General features: G+C 36.1%; 1 protein-coding gene across 2 annotated transcripts in view; it reads right to left on the reverse strand.

Moving 5' to 3' along the window:
* LOC110116436 (cullin-1) overlaps positions 1–16437 on the reverse strand; it is a 38289-nt gene extending 21852 nt beyond the window's left edge. Inside the window, exons 1-11 of one of the 2 annotated variants that reach the window (XM_020850000.2) lie at positions 16278–16437; positions 16043–16153; positions 15737–15924; positions 15529–15628; positions 2682–2867; positions 2446–2493; positions 2163–2366; positions 1997–2074; positions 1306–1395; positions 1137–1217; positions 996–1058 (exon numbers count right to left, since the gene is read on the reverse strand). In XM_020850000.2, coding sequence (XP_020705659.1) covers positions 996–1058; positions 1137–1217; positions 1306–1395; positions 1997–2074; positions 2163–2366; positions 2446–2493; positions 2682–2867; positions 15529–15628; positions 15737–15876 — 990 coding nt within the window. In that variant the 5' untranslated portion in view covers positions 15877–15924; positions 16043–16153; positions 16278–16437. Of the gene's footprint in view, positions 1–995; positions 1059–1136; positions 1218–1305; positions 1396–1996; positions 2075–2162; positions 2367–2445; positions 2494–2681; positions 2868–15528; positions 15629–15736; positions 15925–16042; positions 16185–16277 lie in introns of both variants that reach the window. The other variant, XM_020850002.2, reaches the window with a different exon arrangement.
* Positions 16438–17813: the final 1376 nt, after the last annotated feature.

Consider the following 17813-nt stretch of genomic DNA (forward strand, 5'->3'; position numbering starts at 1 on the left):
CATGAAAATCAATAGCAAAGAAAAAAAAAACTCATGATTGGAGGAGATAATTGGCCCTATTAAATTTGATAGCAGTATGAATGGAAGAGAATTTTATCACAGTGAAAGGAGAAATAGAAACAATGATATCATAAGGTAAGAGATTCAACGAGAAACTCAAATCATGGATATGAAAATTTCAAGCCTACATAACCCATTTGGTAATGGTGGACCATAAAATGTACGCATTAGTGTTAGCTAGGGCATGCAGCAATGGTCTGACAACAAACACAAATAATTGCCTGCATATGACAAACAAAAAAGACGAGCACATATACGAATGACACCATACAAGCGCAAAATGGCGAGCAAACAAAAACAATAATATCATGCATGCATAAGCAAGATGGTGGAGTGAGAGCCTAAGTGCGACAGCAGCATCAGAGTGCAAGCATGGCAACGATGTGCAAGCATGATCAAGGCAACAACATGCAAGAGCAAGCACGACAGCAACATTTGAATACAAGCAGGATCATGAGTGAATGCGGACTATGGCATAGAATAGAGGGGAGGGCGGGTGTAGCGGTAATGATTAGGACTTACACTTGCTCTGATACACCATGTTGAGAGGAAATATTTTAATGCTATTATGACTTGGAATAAGTACTTATAAATAGACAAATATAAGGAATATAATAAATAAATATATAAGTAAGAGGATATTCGTAATTATGATGATATTAAAAACATATTGTCTCAATAAACTATTATCCAAAATATGACCTTTCCCCAATGTTACTTTCTTAAAATACTAATAATATATAAACACGACACAACTGGTAATAAAAGAAGTAACAGTAACAAATGAGAAAATAAAAATAAATTCAGCTGTCATCCAGTTATGCAGGCAAAATTAGCTTTTCAACTGCACAAGCTGAAACTGACAACCAACCATGCCAAAGTTGGGATGTTGTCAGAAGATATCCATATTAGGGAAACATGCACAAAAATCATACCTTCTTGTTACTTGCAGCATCTTCTGCTTGTTTGACTAATGCTGTACCTTCAGCAGTGACATGCTGCAGCAAACAAAAAGTTAAAAAAGCTTGGCAAGAGTTTTCTACAATGTGCTAGAAAATGAGGTACGTTGAACACACTTGTTTAAAAATTTGCGAGACAGGATCAAGACCACGCGGAATTCTGCAGAAAAGCCTACACATCCTTGAAAGGTCGTCCACCTATAGCATAAAGTTAAAAATTAACAAGTGCAAGGCTCAAATGTTTCAGTTCAAGGACTGAGATCACCAGAATATTCCTCCCAATTACCTTGTCATCTCGAAGTAAAGCATGGCATCCAGAATGCTCCTTCTCAAGGAGTTGAGTTGCATTTACTGATAACAGCTCATGTTGCACTTTCTATCAAATTTTTAACACACAAGGATTTTAATCATCAGCACGTTAAATGAAAAAGAAAATTTCAATTGAATCAGAATCAGTTCAAAGCATCCTAATCCGTATGAGTTCAAAATACTGAATATATCATCCAAGAAAGGTTGTGCATTCATGACATTCTTGGTGGCTATGGCTACTCATACAAAAGCAGGCTGTTCAAACTGACGTTTATGCAAGACAGAAATGTGCCTTCTTCTCTTAGCCTCTTACTTGACAAGAAAACAAAAAATTATAGAACCGTTCAAACCTTCATACATCACTTCGAAGTAAAATACTGTGTACCATCCAAGAAAGATTGGGAACCCATGACATCCTTGGTGGCAAGGTTACTCATACAAGAGTATATTTCTCCACTACAGTGATTTATGAAGATAGATTCTGAAGAGTAAGTGTGTCTAGTGAATTAAACATGAATGGGTGATTCAGATCGCCACATAATGCACTCAGTAGAATGAGCAAAATTAAATTTACTTTCACTTGCTACACAAAGAAAGAGCACTCTTCAGAAACTTTATATACATCAAATTTAAAGACACCATACAACAGATGGCAAACAACCACATACCTCCAGAAGCTTTGGTTCACTGCTAGAATGCAAGTAATGTGAAACCCTATCTTTCTCCCTTTTTAAACACTCCTCAGCCTAACAAAACCCAAAAATATGTTAAAAACCCAAAGCTTATGTAGTAAGAGGAAATGTATTTCCAAGCATTAGAAATCAATGCAGATACCTTTAACATGTAATCTGGACAAGAATCCTCCAAAATCCAATTAGAGGCTTTTCGTGAGTAATAAGCTGCAGTATCCTCAAGCATTGCAGCTTCAAAGTCATTTTCATAGCACTCCATGCTCAACAGCCCAATCTCAACAAAAATATCCAGGACATTTTTCAGTAAAGCTCTATCAATTTGCTCTCCTTCACGTTCTTGGTCAATCTGTTTCCATAAGAAGAATTTGCTAAATCTTTTTGGATGTGTGCGTACAACAAAAAATTTAGTGAAATACTTCACTTACCAAAGAGATTACAGCATCCCTAACTTTAACTTTTATCTCATTATAAACCTGCATAGACCAATGCAAATTTAAAAATACTAAGAAGGAAAACTAGTTCAATAAATCAATAGATAATAAAATCCTACATAACAAAGATCTGATATCATATTCAAGACAACTTAGATATATAATAAAGATAATAATTATCAATTCAAACTTCCAGTTAAACAGCTATAAATCCAAGAACGTGGGTGTACCAAATCACGAAAGCAAGTGAGCCCAACTTCATTAAGTGCAGGAAGCGACCTCCGAGCAATGAAATATCGATCAAGATAATTAAAAAATCGCGACAGCCATCTGACCATTATCTTGTGATTCAACCATCTTTTCACAAGTTCTCTCAACATAAATTCATCATGCTTCTCCCTCAGAGAAGGCAAAACCTAAGTAAAAGAGAAGATATTATAAATGGTAGCTAATGCATTAGCATTATAATCAAAAGAAAACCATACAAAAAAGAAAAAGAAGCTTGTTAGCATAAAATTGCATCCTTCGCATATCGATCAATAATGAATAATACACAATTACACTGATTAAAAAAAAGAAAAATAATACTGCAGCAATTCGATTCAACCAAATCTGTCGTGTTGCTAATCCATAAAATGATGGATAACTTCTTCATTGCCAAGCAAATCCGGTGTGTACCTGCACACACCCACACCCCTTCAAACTGGCATGCACGACACCCCATTTCTCCCTCAGCTGCCCTCTCTCGTTCACACTTGACCTCTCCCCTATGCTCTGTCTCCTCTCTCCCGTCTTGGCCTTCCACAAGCACCAACTCCTTAGCAGGCCCAAACCCAAGTCTTAGCCGCTGCCTGTTCTGCCTCCTTAATCCCAATGCCACAGCCGACTTGCCACACCGCCATCCCAATCATGGCTGCTAGCATGCTCCTCCCTCTTCTCCCCCATATCTCAAATGCTCTCTCTCTCTCTCTCTCTCTCTCTGATTCACTCCCTCTTCCTCTTCCTCTGTATCTCCATCTCTCCTCCTCCCTCTCTACCTCTCTATTCTTTCTCTTTCAACCCCTCTTCCGCTCTTTCACTTACTCTCTTTCTCTCTACCTCTAATCCCAACTCTTTTGCTCCCTCTTCATCTATCTCTTTCTCTCACTCTCTCTCCCATTTCTCTCTCTAAAAAGAAAGGCAAAAAACGAAAGGCAAAAAGTAATAAAAAATTAAAGTAAGAATTCGGCGAGCTCGCCTCACCTCACCATGATTGACCCCTCACGCAAAGGCATAAATTTACAAATCTGCAAAATCCCAAATGTGACAAGTTCGATGTGACAACCAAAAATCGTATGCTATTTTCCTAGCGCAAGATGGGCAAGCTCTATGCGCGCTTTTATGACATATGGGCAAACTTCCTAGCTCCAACTAAATGCACAAGACTAAAAATTTTGAGGCAAATGAGAGCTTGAATGGTGAAATAAATGAAATTCCCTCCATTTACAAAAAGAAAATTTATACCCTATGGGGCATACAAGTGACATACAAACAAATTATGTCATTTTAAAAAATAGGAAAGAGCCTAACTCATTATACTCACAAGTAAATCTGCAACATGAGCAAAAGCCGACAAAATGTGCAAAATAATGAACTAAAAAAAGGCAAAGTCACATAAACTATGGGTATCGATATTCGACACGACACGAAAACCTGACTCGAACCAGACCCGAAATTTCAGAGTCCAGGTGATGAGAACATCCATCGGAAATTTCAACGTACTTACCATCGATGGGATCGTAAATCGACGGCTAGGATTCATAGTCTCTATTTATGATGTTTTAGTGCATTACTTTTATTTATTTTTCAGTTTTCCATTTGTAAACTATGAGGGATTTATATCATGTTGTAGCCTGAGGACATTTGTCTCTTTTACATTTTGTGCTTTGGAGGCCTAAATATGAAGGCCTAGTCTTTGTATTATTTTCTAATAATGCTTATGAATGAAGCTTTCTTGCTTGATCTCTTTGTGAGTTCTTGAGAGGAGAAACCCTAGGTGGGTGAAAGCAATACCCGTCAACCTTTGGAGGTGATGCGGACATCCAACCGTCCATGGCTATCCGAGGAGCTGAAGATCAATGGCTGTCATCGTCCCACGTTATCTTAGATTTTATTTGTAATTTTTATTATAAATTTTCCGTTTTTACCCTCACTTAAGAGGGTCGTCCTATGTAAGCCTTAGGGGCATATGTGTCTTGTTTTAGTTTCTTAGGCCTATATATAGAGGCACTTTCTTGTGTAATGGGATGATGAATTGTTAATGAAATTTTATTCTACTTGTTTGATCTCTTAGTGAGTTCATGAGAGGAGAATGATCTCTTTGTGCGTTCCGAGATTCTCAAGATCTCTTTGTGAGTTCTTGAGAAAGTGGCACTTGTAGATCTCTTTGTGAGTTCTATTGGAGGTGTTGTTCGAGGTGTGTAGCTCCGGGATTTATTTTTCCTAAACCAAATTTATTTCTTCTCTACCTAACCAAACTCTCTTCCTCCCAAATCCCCTCCACCGGCCCTCATAAGTCCACCACCGGCCACCCCAGGCCAATCCCGCCATAGTAGGCTCTACCGGCCTCCTTGGGACGCCAAGCCACCGGCCTCCCTCTTGGGAATTTCAAATTTGAAATTCAAATTTGTTTCCAAGCGACATTGAAGACTTTCCTAAAATAGTTCCTTGATTTAAGGCTTTCATATTATTTGGATGTCAATTTGAATTTGAAATTCAAATTAATTCTAATCGATAGCCCCATTATTGGAAACTTTCCTTTCTTTCAAAATCTGAATTTTAATTCAGATTTTATTAAATCTTTGATTAGTAATGTAAGCCCCACTCTACTTATGACAAATAATCTCCTCCCTCTCTCTATGTAGCCGGTCCCCTCATTGGGCATAATCTCTCTCCTATCTCATTAATAGCCCCCTCATTAAGCCTCCCTAATTACCTCCCACAATTCCCTCTCGTCCAATTTAATTCTCCCCATTAAAATTGAATTTAAATTCAAATTCATCCCGCCAATTCCACTTAATCTGAAATTTAATTTCAGATTTTCATTCTATCTCCCAAAATTGATTTGGGATTTAATTAATCTTGCCACCTAAACAAGTAAATGGCATTTACATTTACATCAAGAGGATTCCAAGGTTCGCGACTTCAATCTTTCTTTTCTTTTCTTTTCTTTCTTTTTTCTCTACTCCCACCACCCCTCCTAGCCCCTACCCGCCGGGCCTCCCAAAGCCACATCCCCTTTTCCCTCTTCCCAAAACCGAACCCCCCACCAACCCACCTCACCTTGTGTCGCCAGCCTCCCCTCCCTGTCCACCACCAAACCCTAGCAAACCCCCTCACCGCCAGCCTCCCTAGCTCCACAAGCCGCCGGCCCTCATTCCACTCCCTAGGGATTTTGAAATTCAAATTTCAAAATCACTCATAATCACTTTCTTAAATTACATCCCTATAAATTTGGAAAGTTACCACATTTAGATTCAAATTCAAATTTGAATTTTAAAGTTTTCCCTATTAATAGCGTATATTAGGAAACCTCCTAAACACATTAAAATATGAAATCAATTTCAGATTTAATGGCAATCTCCAATTAAACCTTCCCGGGCCCACATGTTTAATGAAATTAAATCCCCCCTAGCTCTATATGGCAGGCAACCTCAATTGGATCCCCTCTCTCCACTAATTAATTCAAAGTCTCCATTTAAAGCTCCCTAATTCCCTCTCCCATATTCTCTTCCCTCCCATGCATGTCGCCGGCCCCCCTTTAGCCTAAAACAAAATTTGAATTCGAATTATTCCCTCCCATCCATTATTTCCTTTTAATTAATTACCCTCTTTGGATAATTAATTCCAAAGGAGAAACTAAAAACTCAAACCCCCTCCACTATAGATGTCCCCTCCCTCATCCTACCTAGCCCAAACCGCCGCCCCTCCTCTCCTGACCACCAAACACCGGACCTTCCCCCCTCCAAGGCACACACAAAGAGTCCTTCCATGTCCGTGTATGGCGGATCCGGAAGTTGATCACGAATTCATTTACAATTCTCAAGAGGAAATTGACATCATTCAATCACCTTTCTTCGGTCCCGGATTTGGATCCGAAGGCACCTTCGAAGAATACGTGGAGCGTATTCTCTTCACTTTGGCGGACCTCATCGAAGAGCAAAAAACCACAAGATCATGGAAGATTGCAGGACAACCACCCGTCTCTCCAACTCCGTCCAACTCTCAGTTGATCAAGACCGCCGGCATCCTCTATCTTTCAGTGGTGTCACTGGGTTTGCTAACCTTCATCCTCTGCTAACCCTACTATTAAGGAGCGATCGAGAGAAAAACTCGAAGGTGAAAGTTCTATTTGTTAAGTGTCGGATTATTGTTAACTGCATATTTGTCTTGCTATCGTCTTGTTATAATCTTGAATCGCTTTGTAAATCTACCGTGTAACTGCATGCTAGAAGCAAGTCAATAACTATGAAATCTAAAAATCTTAACTTAGTGAAACATTAATCTTATAAACTCATTGCTAAAACAAATTTCTTTATAATCTCTAATGCAATTATGATTATGTTTCACATTACTAGGTCACCCCATTTGGAAAATGGGTCAGGTTCAAGTTAACCCGAAAGCAACCTGAAATCAACTCGAAACTCATATGTCGCTCACGCTCATATGTGGGTCACACTCGTCCTGCTCACCCACTAGCTACTCGAGCAGCTCAAGCTCATCTAATCATCATCGTGTTCGCTTGCCCGTTGGATCGTCTGCATTGGCTAACCCACTCAATCGCATGTGCGCTCAATCACCCGCTCCGCTCGCCCGCTCGATTGCCTGCACATTGCATTCGGTCACCCAGTCGCCCTCAACCGGGTTAGCAGGTCGAGTTGGGTCGATTCGGGTTAGCGGTGAATCGAGTACTGGTCTAGATTTCTGACTCGTTTATCTAATGGGATGGGTTCAAGTCAGGTCAATCAAAGGTAGGTAGGTAATTTTCGAGTTGGACTCGAACCCAACCCGAAAACCCATTTTGACACCCCTAAAATAAACATTTCAAAGTTAATACATTCACGTAAACAACTACTACACCAGACCTTTACACGTCTCAAACAGTTGTGTTCACATGATTAATAACAAAGTGGCCCAACTTGTTGCATGTCACCTGTTGCATAAATGCTTTACAAATGCCCCAAGAGATGCACACATTAAGGGACTCGTGCACGCCCCGTAATCCACCATCATGCTCCATGAATAACAATACACCCCATGACCGAAATATTTTCAAAATGAAATAAAGCAATAAACTATTATGAGTCATGAGTGGCAAGGTCGTTTCGATAAAGTGTGCAATACACATTAAATAACAAGAAACAATTTTGACTACGTGTTTGTTGAATATACAATGCAAATATACTAATTCATGAGCAAACACACTCTATAAATGTGAATGATGCGGACATCGGCACGAAGATTTGGCGCATCTATCACAGGAGGCGTCGAAAATCGACGGCTATAATTTAAATTGTCATTTATGAGTTATTTTCTGAATTTTAGCTCTTATTTTATGTTATTTCCTGTTTTACCCCTAGGTTAGTTTATGTGAGTGGTGTGGCATAAGAGCAATTTTGTAATTTTGAGTTTTTCTTATGTTGTGGCCTATATATAGGGCCTTAAGCCATTGTAATAATGATGAAGAATTGATATTAAAAATTTGTGTCAACACTTGTGTTCTTGTGAGAGAGCGTTAGTGAGATTTCTATGGAGAGGAATCGGAGTCTTCACCAGCCGCAGGATGGGTCCGAGCTCGTGATTTGAAGTCCCTTGGAGAAGGGCAAAGCATCACTCGTCAGTCTTCGGAAGAGTCCGAGGCTCGCGGTTCTTGTCTTCTATCTTTCATTTTTATCTTTGTTTTTGTTTTGTTTCTTTTATTGTTCCTCGTAGTCGTATTCATCTTGTCATCTTTCCTCCTCCCCGCTCAACCCCTTGGCCAAACCTCCATACCAAGCTCCACGAATTTTCCCCATAGCCGCCAGCCACCTTCCCCCATTAGCTCCTCCACCGCCGGCCACCCTTGTTTGTCTCCATGAATGAGGAGTCAATGTCATCTTAAAGCTTACCTAAAGAGTTCAAATAATTTAGGAAATTATTTTCATCCTTTGAAATTCAAATTTTGAATTTCAATTAGTTTCCTAAATTAGAAAGCTATTTTAGGAAAGTATTGAATCTCATTCATGATGTAATTCAAATTTAATTTGGGTGATTTAATTTTAGGGCGGTTTTCAAAATTCAAATTCAACTAATTCGAAATTTGAATTCTTTCCTAATTCCTAAATTCAAATCAATTTCTATTTGATTAGGATTTAAAAATCTTCTCTCATCCCCCTTTAATTTGGGATTGAAATTTATTTCTAATTCCTATCCCTCCACCTTTGGACATATTTCCTAACTCCCATGCCCTCGCCGAATTTTCTAAAGCCAGATTTCCTAATTTTTATTCCTAAGATTAACTCACTGGTTTAGGAAATAAAGCTTTCCCAAATCCATCAATATCCCGCTGGCCTTGCTCTCCATCACCGCCTCACTTCCCTCCCTCTCATAACTTCTTTCCTATGCTATTACAGGAATTGATTGAGAGCTTTAAATTCTCCCCCAAGCCATTAATTCCTAAGCTTAGGGGTCCGAATTTTCCAAGCAGCTTTTGAAAACAAAATAGTTGAAATTATACGGCTGGAACTCTTTTCTGATTTCTGAGAGAAAATCTGAAATACTTCAGATTTCTTGAAGGAAAATTCTGAGAGCAATTCTTGAAAAATCTGAAATATTTCAGATTCCTTTAAAGAGTTCAGCTTTTGTGGAAGGACTTGGGATTTTGGAGAAGAGATCCTTTCCCTAGCAAAGCCCCCTTTTTTCATTCTACAACAGTGAACCCCATATTTGATCAGTTATATTTCACATTTGAAAAAATTTAAAATAACCTAAAATATCAAATTTCATGAAATTCAACAAATATAACATATCATTGTGTTCTACTCGTTGAATGGAGCAATTTCATATATAGACCGGTATGTCGAATCACGAAGAATAGGAAGTTGGGAATTAAATCTCATCTGCATTTTTTCCTAAGTTAATAAAAAAATATTCACTGTTTGATTATACAAGTTACTGTGGCAAGGTTAAACTATTTCTAGGCTAAAGCATTCATTGGATAATGGTATAGGTGCTTAAGTAAATAACATTTTTAGTGTTTTTATCAATTACAGCACTTGTTGAGTGCTTTAGGTAAATCCCTTGCCAACTGAAACTTATTTTTCTCTTTACTGGGCTTGCGGAATGGCTGGAGCAGGAATAGGTCACTGAAAGGAGGAGCGGGTAGGAGCTGGGAGCACATTATGGAGCTGGCTGTGTCAGGTAAGTCGATGGGGATGTTGGTAAGACTGAAGGCAGTGCAACCACAGGACCCTATGGGTTGTAGAAACCTAGACATCTAGACATGACACCTTTTGAGGCTAAAAAAGGAAATTATGAAATAAACTTAAACCTATCATGTTTACCTATGGTAATGTATGATGCACATATGGGAATAGAACTGATAAGGAAGGGTTGAATGACAATATATCATTTTTTAATATTAGAGGCAACTAGTTAATGGAATGATATTAATATAACGCTATGCATAACTCTTATGTATAATAATGTTTTCACATGTTATGTTATAATCTACCGTGCATAATACCTATATAATGATTTCCTTCAGTGTTTCTTACATTCATTTGTTGATAAACTTGGAAGTCTTGCATTTTCTATACTCAACTACCATATTAAAGTTGCATGTCTTTATGGGCGTTATAGCTCATCAAATGAATTATTCTGGTTGTTGTAGGAAAATGGAAGGAGAAAGGTGAACCATAATAGTATCAAATTTAATTTTTATTTTGTGCTTATCTTGGTCAATTTGAGAAGGGCCTGATGTGAGGTCAGTAGTATGTTCATAGCTACATATTTTGGGTTTCTCTATGCTCTATAGATGAAAATTTTTTCAAATTTTCGGGCAACCTCCGCTTTTGAATGATCATTCCAATTACAATAATTTATTGTGCTTCATTCAAATGTCATGATTATATTTTGGTTATGAAGATTAAAATAATGCTATAGATGGGTGTGACAATAAGCGCATCAAATATTATACAGGTATGCAAGTGCATGGCATAAAAGTATCAAGAAATGTGTAAGTGTGTTGGACAAATGTACTAAAAAAAATATACAAGTGCACTTTGTGAATGCACCACGGGAAGTGCAGGTACGCCTTGCAAATGCTTCAAAAAAATGTGCATGATACATTGGATCATTGAAATCAATTTACCCACATGTGCTCCAACCAAATGCATAAAATTCTCGAATTTCATGTCTAAAAATATTGAGTAAGCTAATAAATAAAATTGAACTTAAATTTGGCCTCACATCAAGAAGCATCCAACTACCTACAAATGGTTGTGTTATTATTATAAAAAAAGTTAAAGACACACTTTTAGAAATCAAACATATCATTGCAAGACGCTCTCAGGTATACCATTATGTTTATAGAGTAGAGTCGCGAGTCCTACATTTCAAGTCCAACCCTCCTATTTACAAGATTTGGATTTGATGGGAGTTGAATCCCATTAAATACGAGTAGTAAATTTCAAATTGCTTACCGTGGAAGAATCATTATAAATTTTATTCTTATGAATAAACATACAACTGCATAATCCATAATAATATTTTGTTTCTATTTATATTAGTCCATCAATACCTTTTATAAAGAAAATTAATAATAAAATATAAACTCTAGAGTTTGCCACTCATATGGAGACACATTAAGTTAATACATGAATCCAATTCTCTATTTGCAAGTAGGCAGAATTGCAAGATTCAAATAACAAAATAAATATTCAAACACCCAAAGATAGCCATGCTTATAGTGAATCTCAACCTGAGGTGAATCTATTTTTAAAAAGCTCTCGAATCAATATACAAATTATTTTGGCCTTGAATTCAAATAAACAACAAAAATATCAAGAAAATTTATAAAAAGTCAAATATTTTAAGTAAAATTAATTCCCTTTAACTTAAAATAAAATTTATCCACCCTCTGCAATCATTTGTCGAGAGTGATAAATTAGATAACGATCTCAACTCACAAATGGCCAATAACTTGTCGGGTGTATCATATGATTCATTCTCAAACATTGTTTCACCAGTAAGAACATGACACAAATCATCTAGCTAGGGGTTTTGCTACCAAATGGCACGACAAGTAAACCATTACAATCAAGGTCCTCTAATCATGTGCTTTCACCTTAAAATTGTATCATTAAATTACTATCACGACCCCCAATGACTAAAAAACCCTTGAGTAATGAATTATAAGGTGCACTTGATATAGCATAAAACACATTGTTAGCTAAAATCAACTTGAATTTGTCCCTTCAGACAAACATCTATGTCTACAAGGTTCCTTTGACAAAATGCTATGCAACTAAGGATCTTTTGATCATATTGTGTCAACTACCTCCTCTGACTAATTAGATGACCCATGAAAATCAAGGACAACAGAAACATGAGATTTTGATCAGGTTCGCCATCATCCACCCACCATCCACTGAAAGTGAAAAGCAATAATTTTTTCAATTTAAATTAAATTGTTGCTACTATATACTAAGCACCTAGCCTCTAATGACTAATCTTAATCAAAAATTCTCTCTCATCACTGAGAGGGATAATTAACCATAAGAACTTTCATTTGAGAAATTGACACTAGCTTATAAAATATACATGAAATGATAGTGAAATCTCTTGCTAATGTCTTATCTTAAACCTAATATGCATTTCGAAAATTTAAACCAGAATATACCAAAAAGTCTCTCAGTAAGGGCACTAAGTTTTGGAGCCCACATCCACAATAAAAGAAGACTTCTTACTATGCAAAAAATGCCATAATATTAGCGGTTATTCTAAATGTTATGGAAAGTGATTATCAAAATATCTTGAATTCATTCAGTGTGTTCATCTTAAAATAAAACATATTTCAATAGAAAATTCAGAATTCATCTACTTAACTAAAACTAATCGTATGTTAACAAGACTAATTTTCTCAAAAAGAATGTCAACTGTGCACACACAAAAACTAACATTAAAATCTGTCATTATTTTATGAACAGAACAAAGGAATAAACCAACTTAAACGAAAATATTGATGTTGCACAGACCAAGAACAATCCATTTTCTCATTCAAACAATAAGATACCATCACATCGAAGACGTGAGAGAAAACAAGCAGTAAAAGAAATGAAAAAAAGAAGAAAGTCTCCAATGTAATCACCTTTTTGCAGTAAACATAAGTCGAGAATACCACCCCAAAAAAAAATTTTGCACTTGCAACTCTGAAGTTGATATCCAAATGCCATCGTTCATTCTATAAATTACTATAAATCAACTCTATAACATCACCAAACTTGATTTAAAAAAATTCCCAGCATGGCAACCTCTAGGAAATTTCTCAGAATTCTATCATTTTTAGGATACTCTAGCTCTTCTTGGGTGTCTTTTTCTTTTATTCAAACAACCAAGCAAACCAATCATTTCAACCGAGATAGTGTAAACTAGCTTAATTTGTATTCAAACTACAACCGGGACAATGGGTTTCAACGACTAAGGATACAAGTGATAAAATAGAGTCTTTCTGAATATTAAGGCATAACAATCATGAAATATCACAAAGTTGCATGAAAATGAAGATATCAAACACATGTCATGAACATAGATAATTAATGAAAGATTAATAATTATTAAGAATGCATATATAAATAAACTAAAATTAGAATACTTATTAAGTAAAACATAATTAATGTAGTAATAACAAGCAATTTTATAAAGAAGAGAGAAATTCTATAAAGTCAATTCATTAAGAAGATGCTTGTTAGGTTGAAAAAGGAATGTTGAGTAATAGAATGTCATATAAAGTGGAAATACTATATTGAAAATACTTTTGAGTTTAATTGAGTACGCTACAAATGCAAATGTTTATTTTGTTTGTTTGGTTTGAAGTGAAAAATCAAAAGTAAAATAACAATGTATTTGCAATAATAGTTTATCAGAAGTAGCGACAGCGGCAACGACAGCCGTCACCGCCAAAAGCAATGGTAATAGTGGCAAAAGATTGCAACAGCAACGACTAGTGGCGATGGTAGTCGATCTGGTGGCGAGTGACAACCTCAGGTAGAGGCAGTGGTGGCCAACAAGGGTCGACGGTGGTCAGTGAGGGGTGACAGTGAGAACGAATAACAGCAAGAGCGGAAGGCCAACAGTGGTTGTGGCCAGCATCACTTCACATAAGCCATGTATTTGATATTCACTCAGAATCTGGCAAATTCCAAATACATTAAAAATGAACTATAGGATGTATTCCAAATACATTTAAATTTACATTGCATTTGCATTTCTTCCAACCAAAAAATAGAATTTTCAAAACGCATGCATTCAAAATACTATACACTGGGAATTCTCGCAATAAAACTACCACTAAATAGAACATTTTCCCTTGAAGAATTCCAAAATTTCTTATAGTAGATGTGTAGCATATGAAAGCATTCTAGACCAGCTTACTGATAAAAACCATATTTGAACTTTCATTCAACCTAACTTTCCATACATCAACTAGCCTCGCCATAACAAAGAAACCTATAGCATAATCAAGTATTAAAAAGCATTGGCAATTGGAGAATAAATTACGCAATCAAGTTAGATTAAAATTATATTAATGCTGAGTTAAGCCCAACTTTCAAACTTCTAAGTAATATTTGAACTTGGCTCAAGCTAGATAAGAAGGAAAACAGACAAGCTAGCAATATTTTAAGATAGAAATAAATAAATATTGATATCAAAACTCCAAGCTTGGTGAAATCCATTAAGAACTGAAGATATGATCCTTGCTCAACCACCTAAGTTATGTGTCAGACAAGAGGAAAACCCCTTTATAATAGTAGCACTGTAAGTATACATCCCTCTTCATACTCCTCTCAGTTAATACTTGGAATACCTCTAATTATAAAACACAATAGCTTTTAAGGAAATGGAAGAAAAAAAAGGAAAAATATCCATCCAATTAGACTACATCAGCTAGAGCCAGAACTCATAAGCTTGTTCTGACTAAATTAAAAAAGAGGGCGACATTAATAATGCAGACTCATCCATGAATACAGTTTGCATGGAATCAACTTAATCTCGAGAATAAAATATATTCAGCCTGCTCAGAGTTGAATAGTATTTTGCAACAAAAATTGCTTAACTCTCAATGGCCCTGTAAACTGGACACAATATGCAGAAATGCTTCCAACATACTTGACATGAAGATCAGATCTTCAAAAACATCTATGAGATGGGAAATCGCACCCTACTTTATTAACTAAATAAAAAAAAAACAAAAAAAAACACCTCCCCAAAATTTGAAGTAATTAAAAAAACGAGTGCAATGACAGCCTAATGTACTATAGAGAACAAGAAATTGCACTTGTCAGTTCATGGACAATAAAATGCCAAGCCCACAAACAAGAATACACCAAACATATAATCTAAGAAAGTGATGGAAAGTTTACTCTTATACAAACAAAAATCACCAAGACCAATCATAGCCTGGAAAATCACTGTACAAGAAACCGAGCACCTAATGAACACAGATTAGAAAAAGAATTGCCAGGCCTATGATTTAGTTAAAGGATTATCACCCACACACCCTTCCATAATGAGAATCACGATTAAAATTGTTATCTGATGCAAGAGAATGAACAACAAACAAGCCTAAATAGATTAGAGCAGCTCCAAAAATCAAATTTAACGTAGAAGTACGAAGTTAAATCTAAGGAGCAACCTCCAAATAATACATTTAACCAAATCATTTATCACGTTTAAAGCAGATAAGAGCAAGTGAAACAATTCTCACTGGGATTTAACAATAAGAAAGAATTCAACAATAATTAAACATAGAATCCTTTATGTCAGAGATGGCATCCTCACCGTAAAGCTAATATACTCTTCAAATGACTCCTTATACTTGTCATAGAGCTGCTGTGAGTAATCATGAGGTGGCTTTTGCGTGCACATATTATAGATAGTTCTGATCAATGCAAAACGAGACCCACCAGAGGACAGAAAAGCAACTCATTTAATAATTTCCAAAACAAGAAAGGGCCAAAAGAAATAAACGGACTAATAAAAAGAGTACGTGTAGAGCATCATGTAGTCTTCGGAGCTAAACTGCGGTTCCGGAAGTCCTTCCAGAATATTCTTCAGCTTCGTGATGCCCTTTTGCATGAACTCCCAGCCCTGGTCCAAATCTATCGTTTTCCTCTCATGCATCGCCATTTTCACCGAGGGGGAAGACAATATCTCCTGCCCTCAGATCAAGTCCCCCTACAAGAGCAAAATCATGAATAAAATGAAGAGAAGAAAATTTGTAGCATAAGTAAGAGGGGTCGATTAATAAACACTCAGAATCAAACCCTAGAGGACCAAAAGAATAAATTAGCACCTCAGAAACAAATCCCAACCCTAAATTGGATACTCCAGTCACGTTGGCAGGTTCGCTGCAAACCAAATCCTTGAGGCCCGTGGATCCTACAATAGCCACCGGACCGGCGTCCTGTGATAAAAATTTCAAAGACGGAGGTGGACTGGAGCCAGGAAATCGCAAGGGAAGGCTTGACGGGATAATAAGTTGTATCAGGAGAAAAAGAACCCAGAAAATCAAAAGAAAGCAGCCTAACCTCAGACAAGCCGTCGCTGATGGCGACGATGAGAAATGCGAAGGCGTGAGGTGCCTTCAAAGCGTGGAAACTGGAATATAGATTTGCGGCATGCGATACGAATATTATTTATCTAAATACTGGTTTTTTAGAAGCCACAGATAGGGCTAAACGAGCCCAGCGAGCTGGCGTCGCCCTGAGTTTTTTTCGTTAAAAAGCCTTCTAAATTTCGTTCATGAACAAAAAAAAAATTAATTTCAATAAATTTATAGTTGAATTAAAAATATCTCAAGATAAACTTATTAATCTCAGAAGTTATTTGATCTGATCTTAAATAAACTAAAATAAAGAACTCGAAGCCAATTTGAAAACTTTATAAGCCTTCCTATATGATCAAAGGATCATCAAAGCTTACATATTTACAATCAAATAAAGTATATTAATGAGGCAAATTCAATGTACCCGTCATCTCTTTATTCCAATATTATGAAGGAATTTAAAGGTAAGAATAATGATTTATGATCAACAGAGTCAATATGGATCATCTGATGAAGTGTTTTTAAATATTAGCTAGATTAACCAAAACTACACTATTAAAAAATCATAAGTTGTCTTCCAAGGTGACAGTGATTGGAGAGAAGGATGGAAAAGTTTAGAGGCTACTCAGAGATCTACCCGATCACCATCAGATAGATGTCGCCTGTCGACTGTAGTCTTCTCACAACTGTTGTCGGACTTCCATTCTCCAATTGGAAAACTTGTTCGTCTTGAGTAAATTAATATTATGGTCTTCTCAATTTTTACTGGTAAAATTTTAATCGCATAACTTTATATGTTATAGAGATAACAATTATACACATTTTAAGTATTTTCTGAAAATTTTACAATTGGAATTTAGAAATTGTGGGATTTTTATTAAATAAAAAATTATCTGGGCTCTAAAAAATAGTTTTGTTATATAATTAAAATCTTAAAACATAATTTTACACATTTTCTGGTATTTTGGTTTTTTTTTTTTAAATGTGCAATTTTGTCTTGTAGGATTTTCAATTGTCTACTGTTATATATTGTACAATTTTAACACATGCTCAATTACTCTTTAGTTGCTTTAATGTGGTGAAATATGTGCATACGTGATTAAATTATGTCCGTTGAGAGCCATGAGGGGTTATAATCTTTTGAGATTATGTCTGTGTTAGAGAATATTCTAGTGCTTATAAGGTATGTTCTGGTGGATATAAGGCATATTTTGATGCATGTGGATATGTTCTGGTGCTATAAATATAAAATGGAGTCATAAGGGATCAGAATCTTTTGAGATTTTGTCTATGTTTGAAAAAATATGATATGAGTTGCTCTATCATATGCATTTTAATTTATTTATCTAATCATTATTATTATTTAAATAATAGGACAATTACTATGCTCTTATTATATTTCTCAGTATAACGAGTTATTACATTTATTTAACTATTTTTAAATATTCAACAAAATTAAATAAATGAATTTAAAATTTTAGTTTGATATGTGTGGCCTGATAAGCTATTGTATCTCATT

The sequence above is a fragment of the Dendrobium catenatum genome, unplaced genomic scaffold, assembly GCF_001605985.2.
Source record: "Dendrobium catenatum unplaced genomic scaffold, ASM160598v2 fragScaff_scaffold_1472, whole genome shotgun sequence".
NCBI lineage: Eukaryota > Viridiplantae > Streptophyta > Magnoliopsida > Asparagales > Orchidaceae > Dendrobium > Dendrobium catenatum.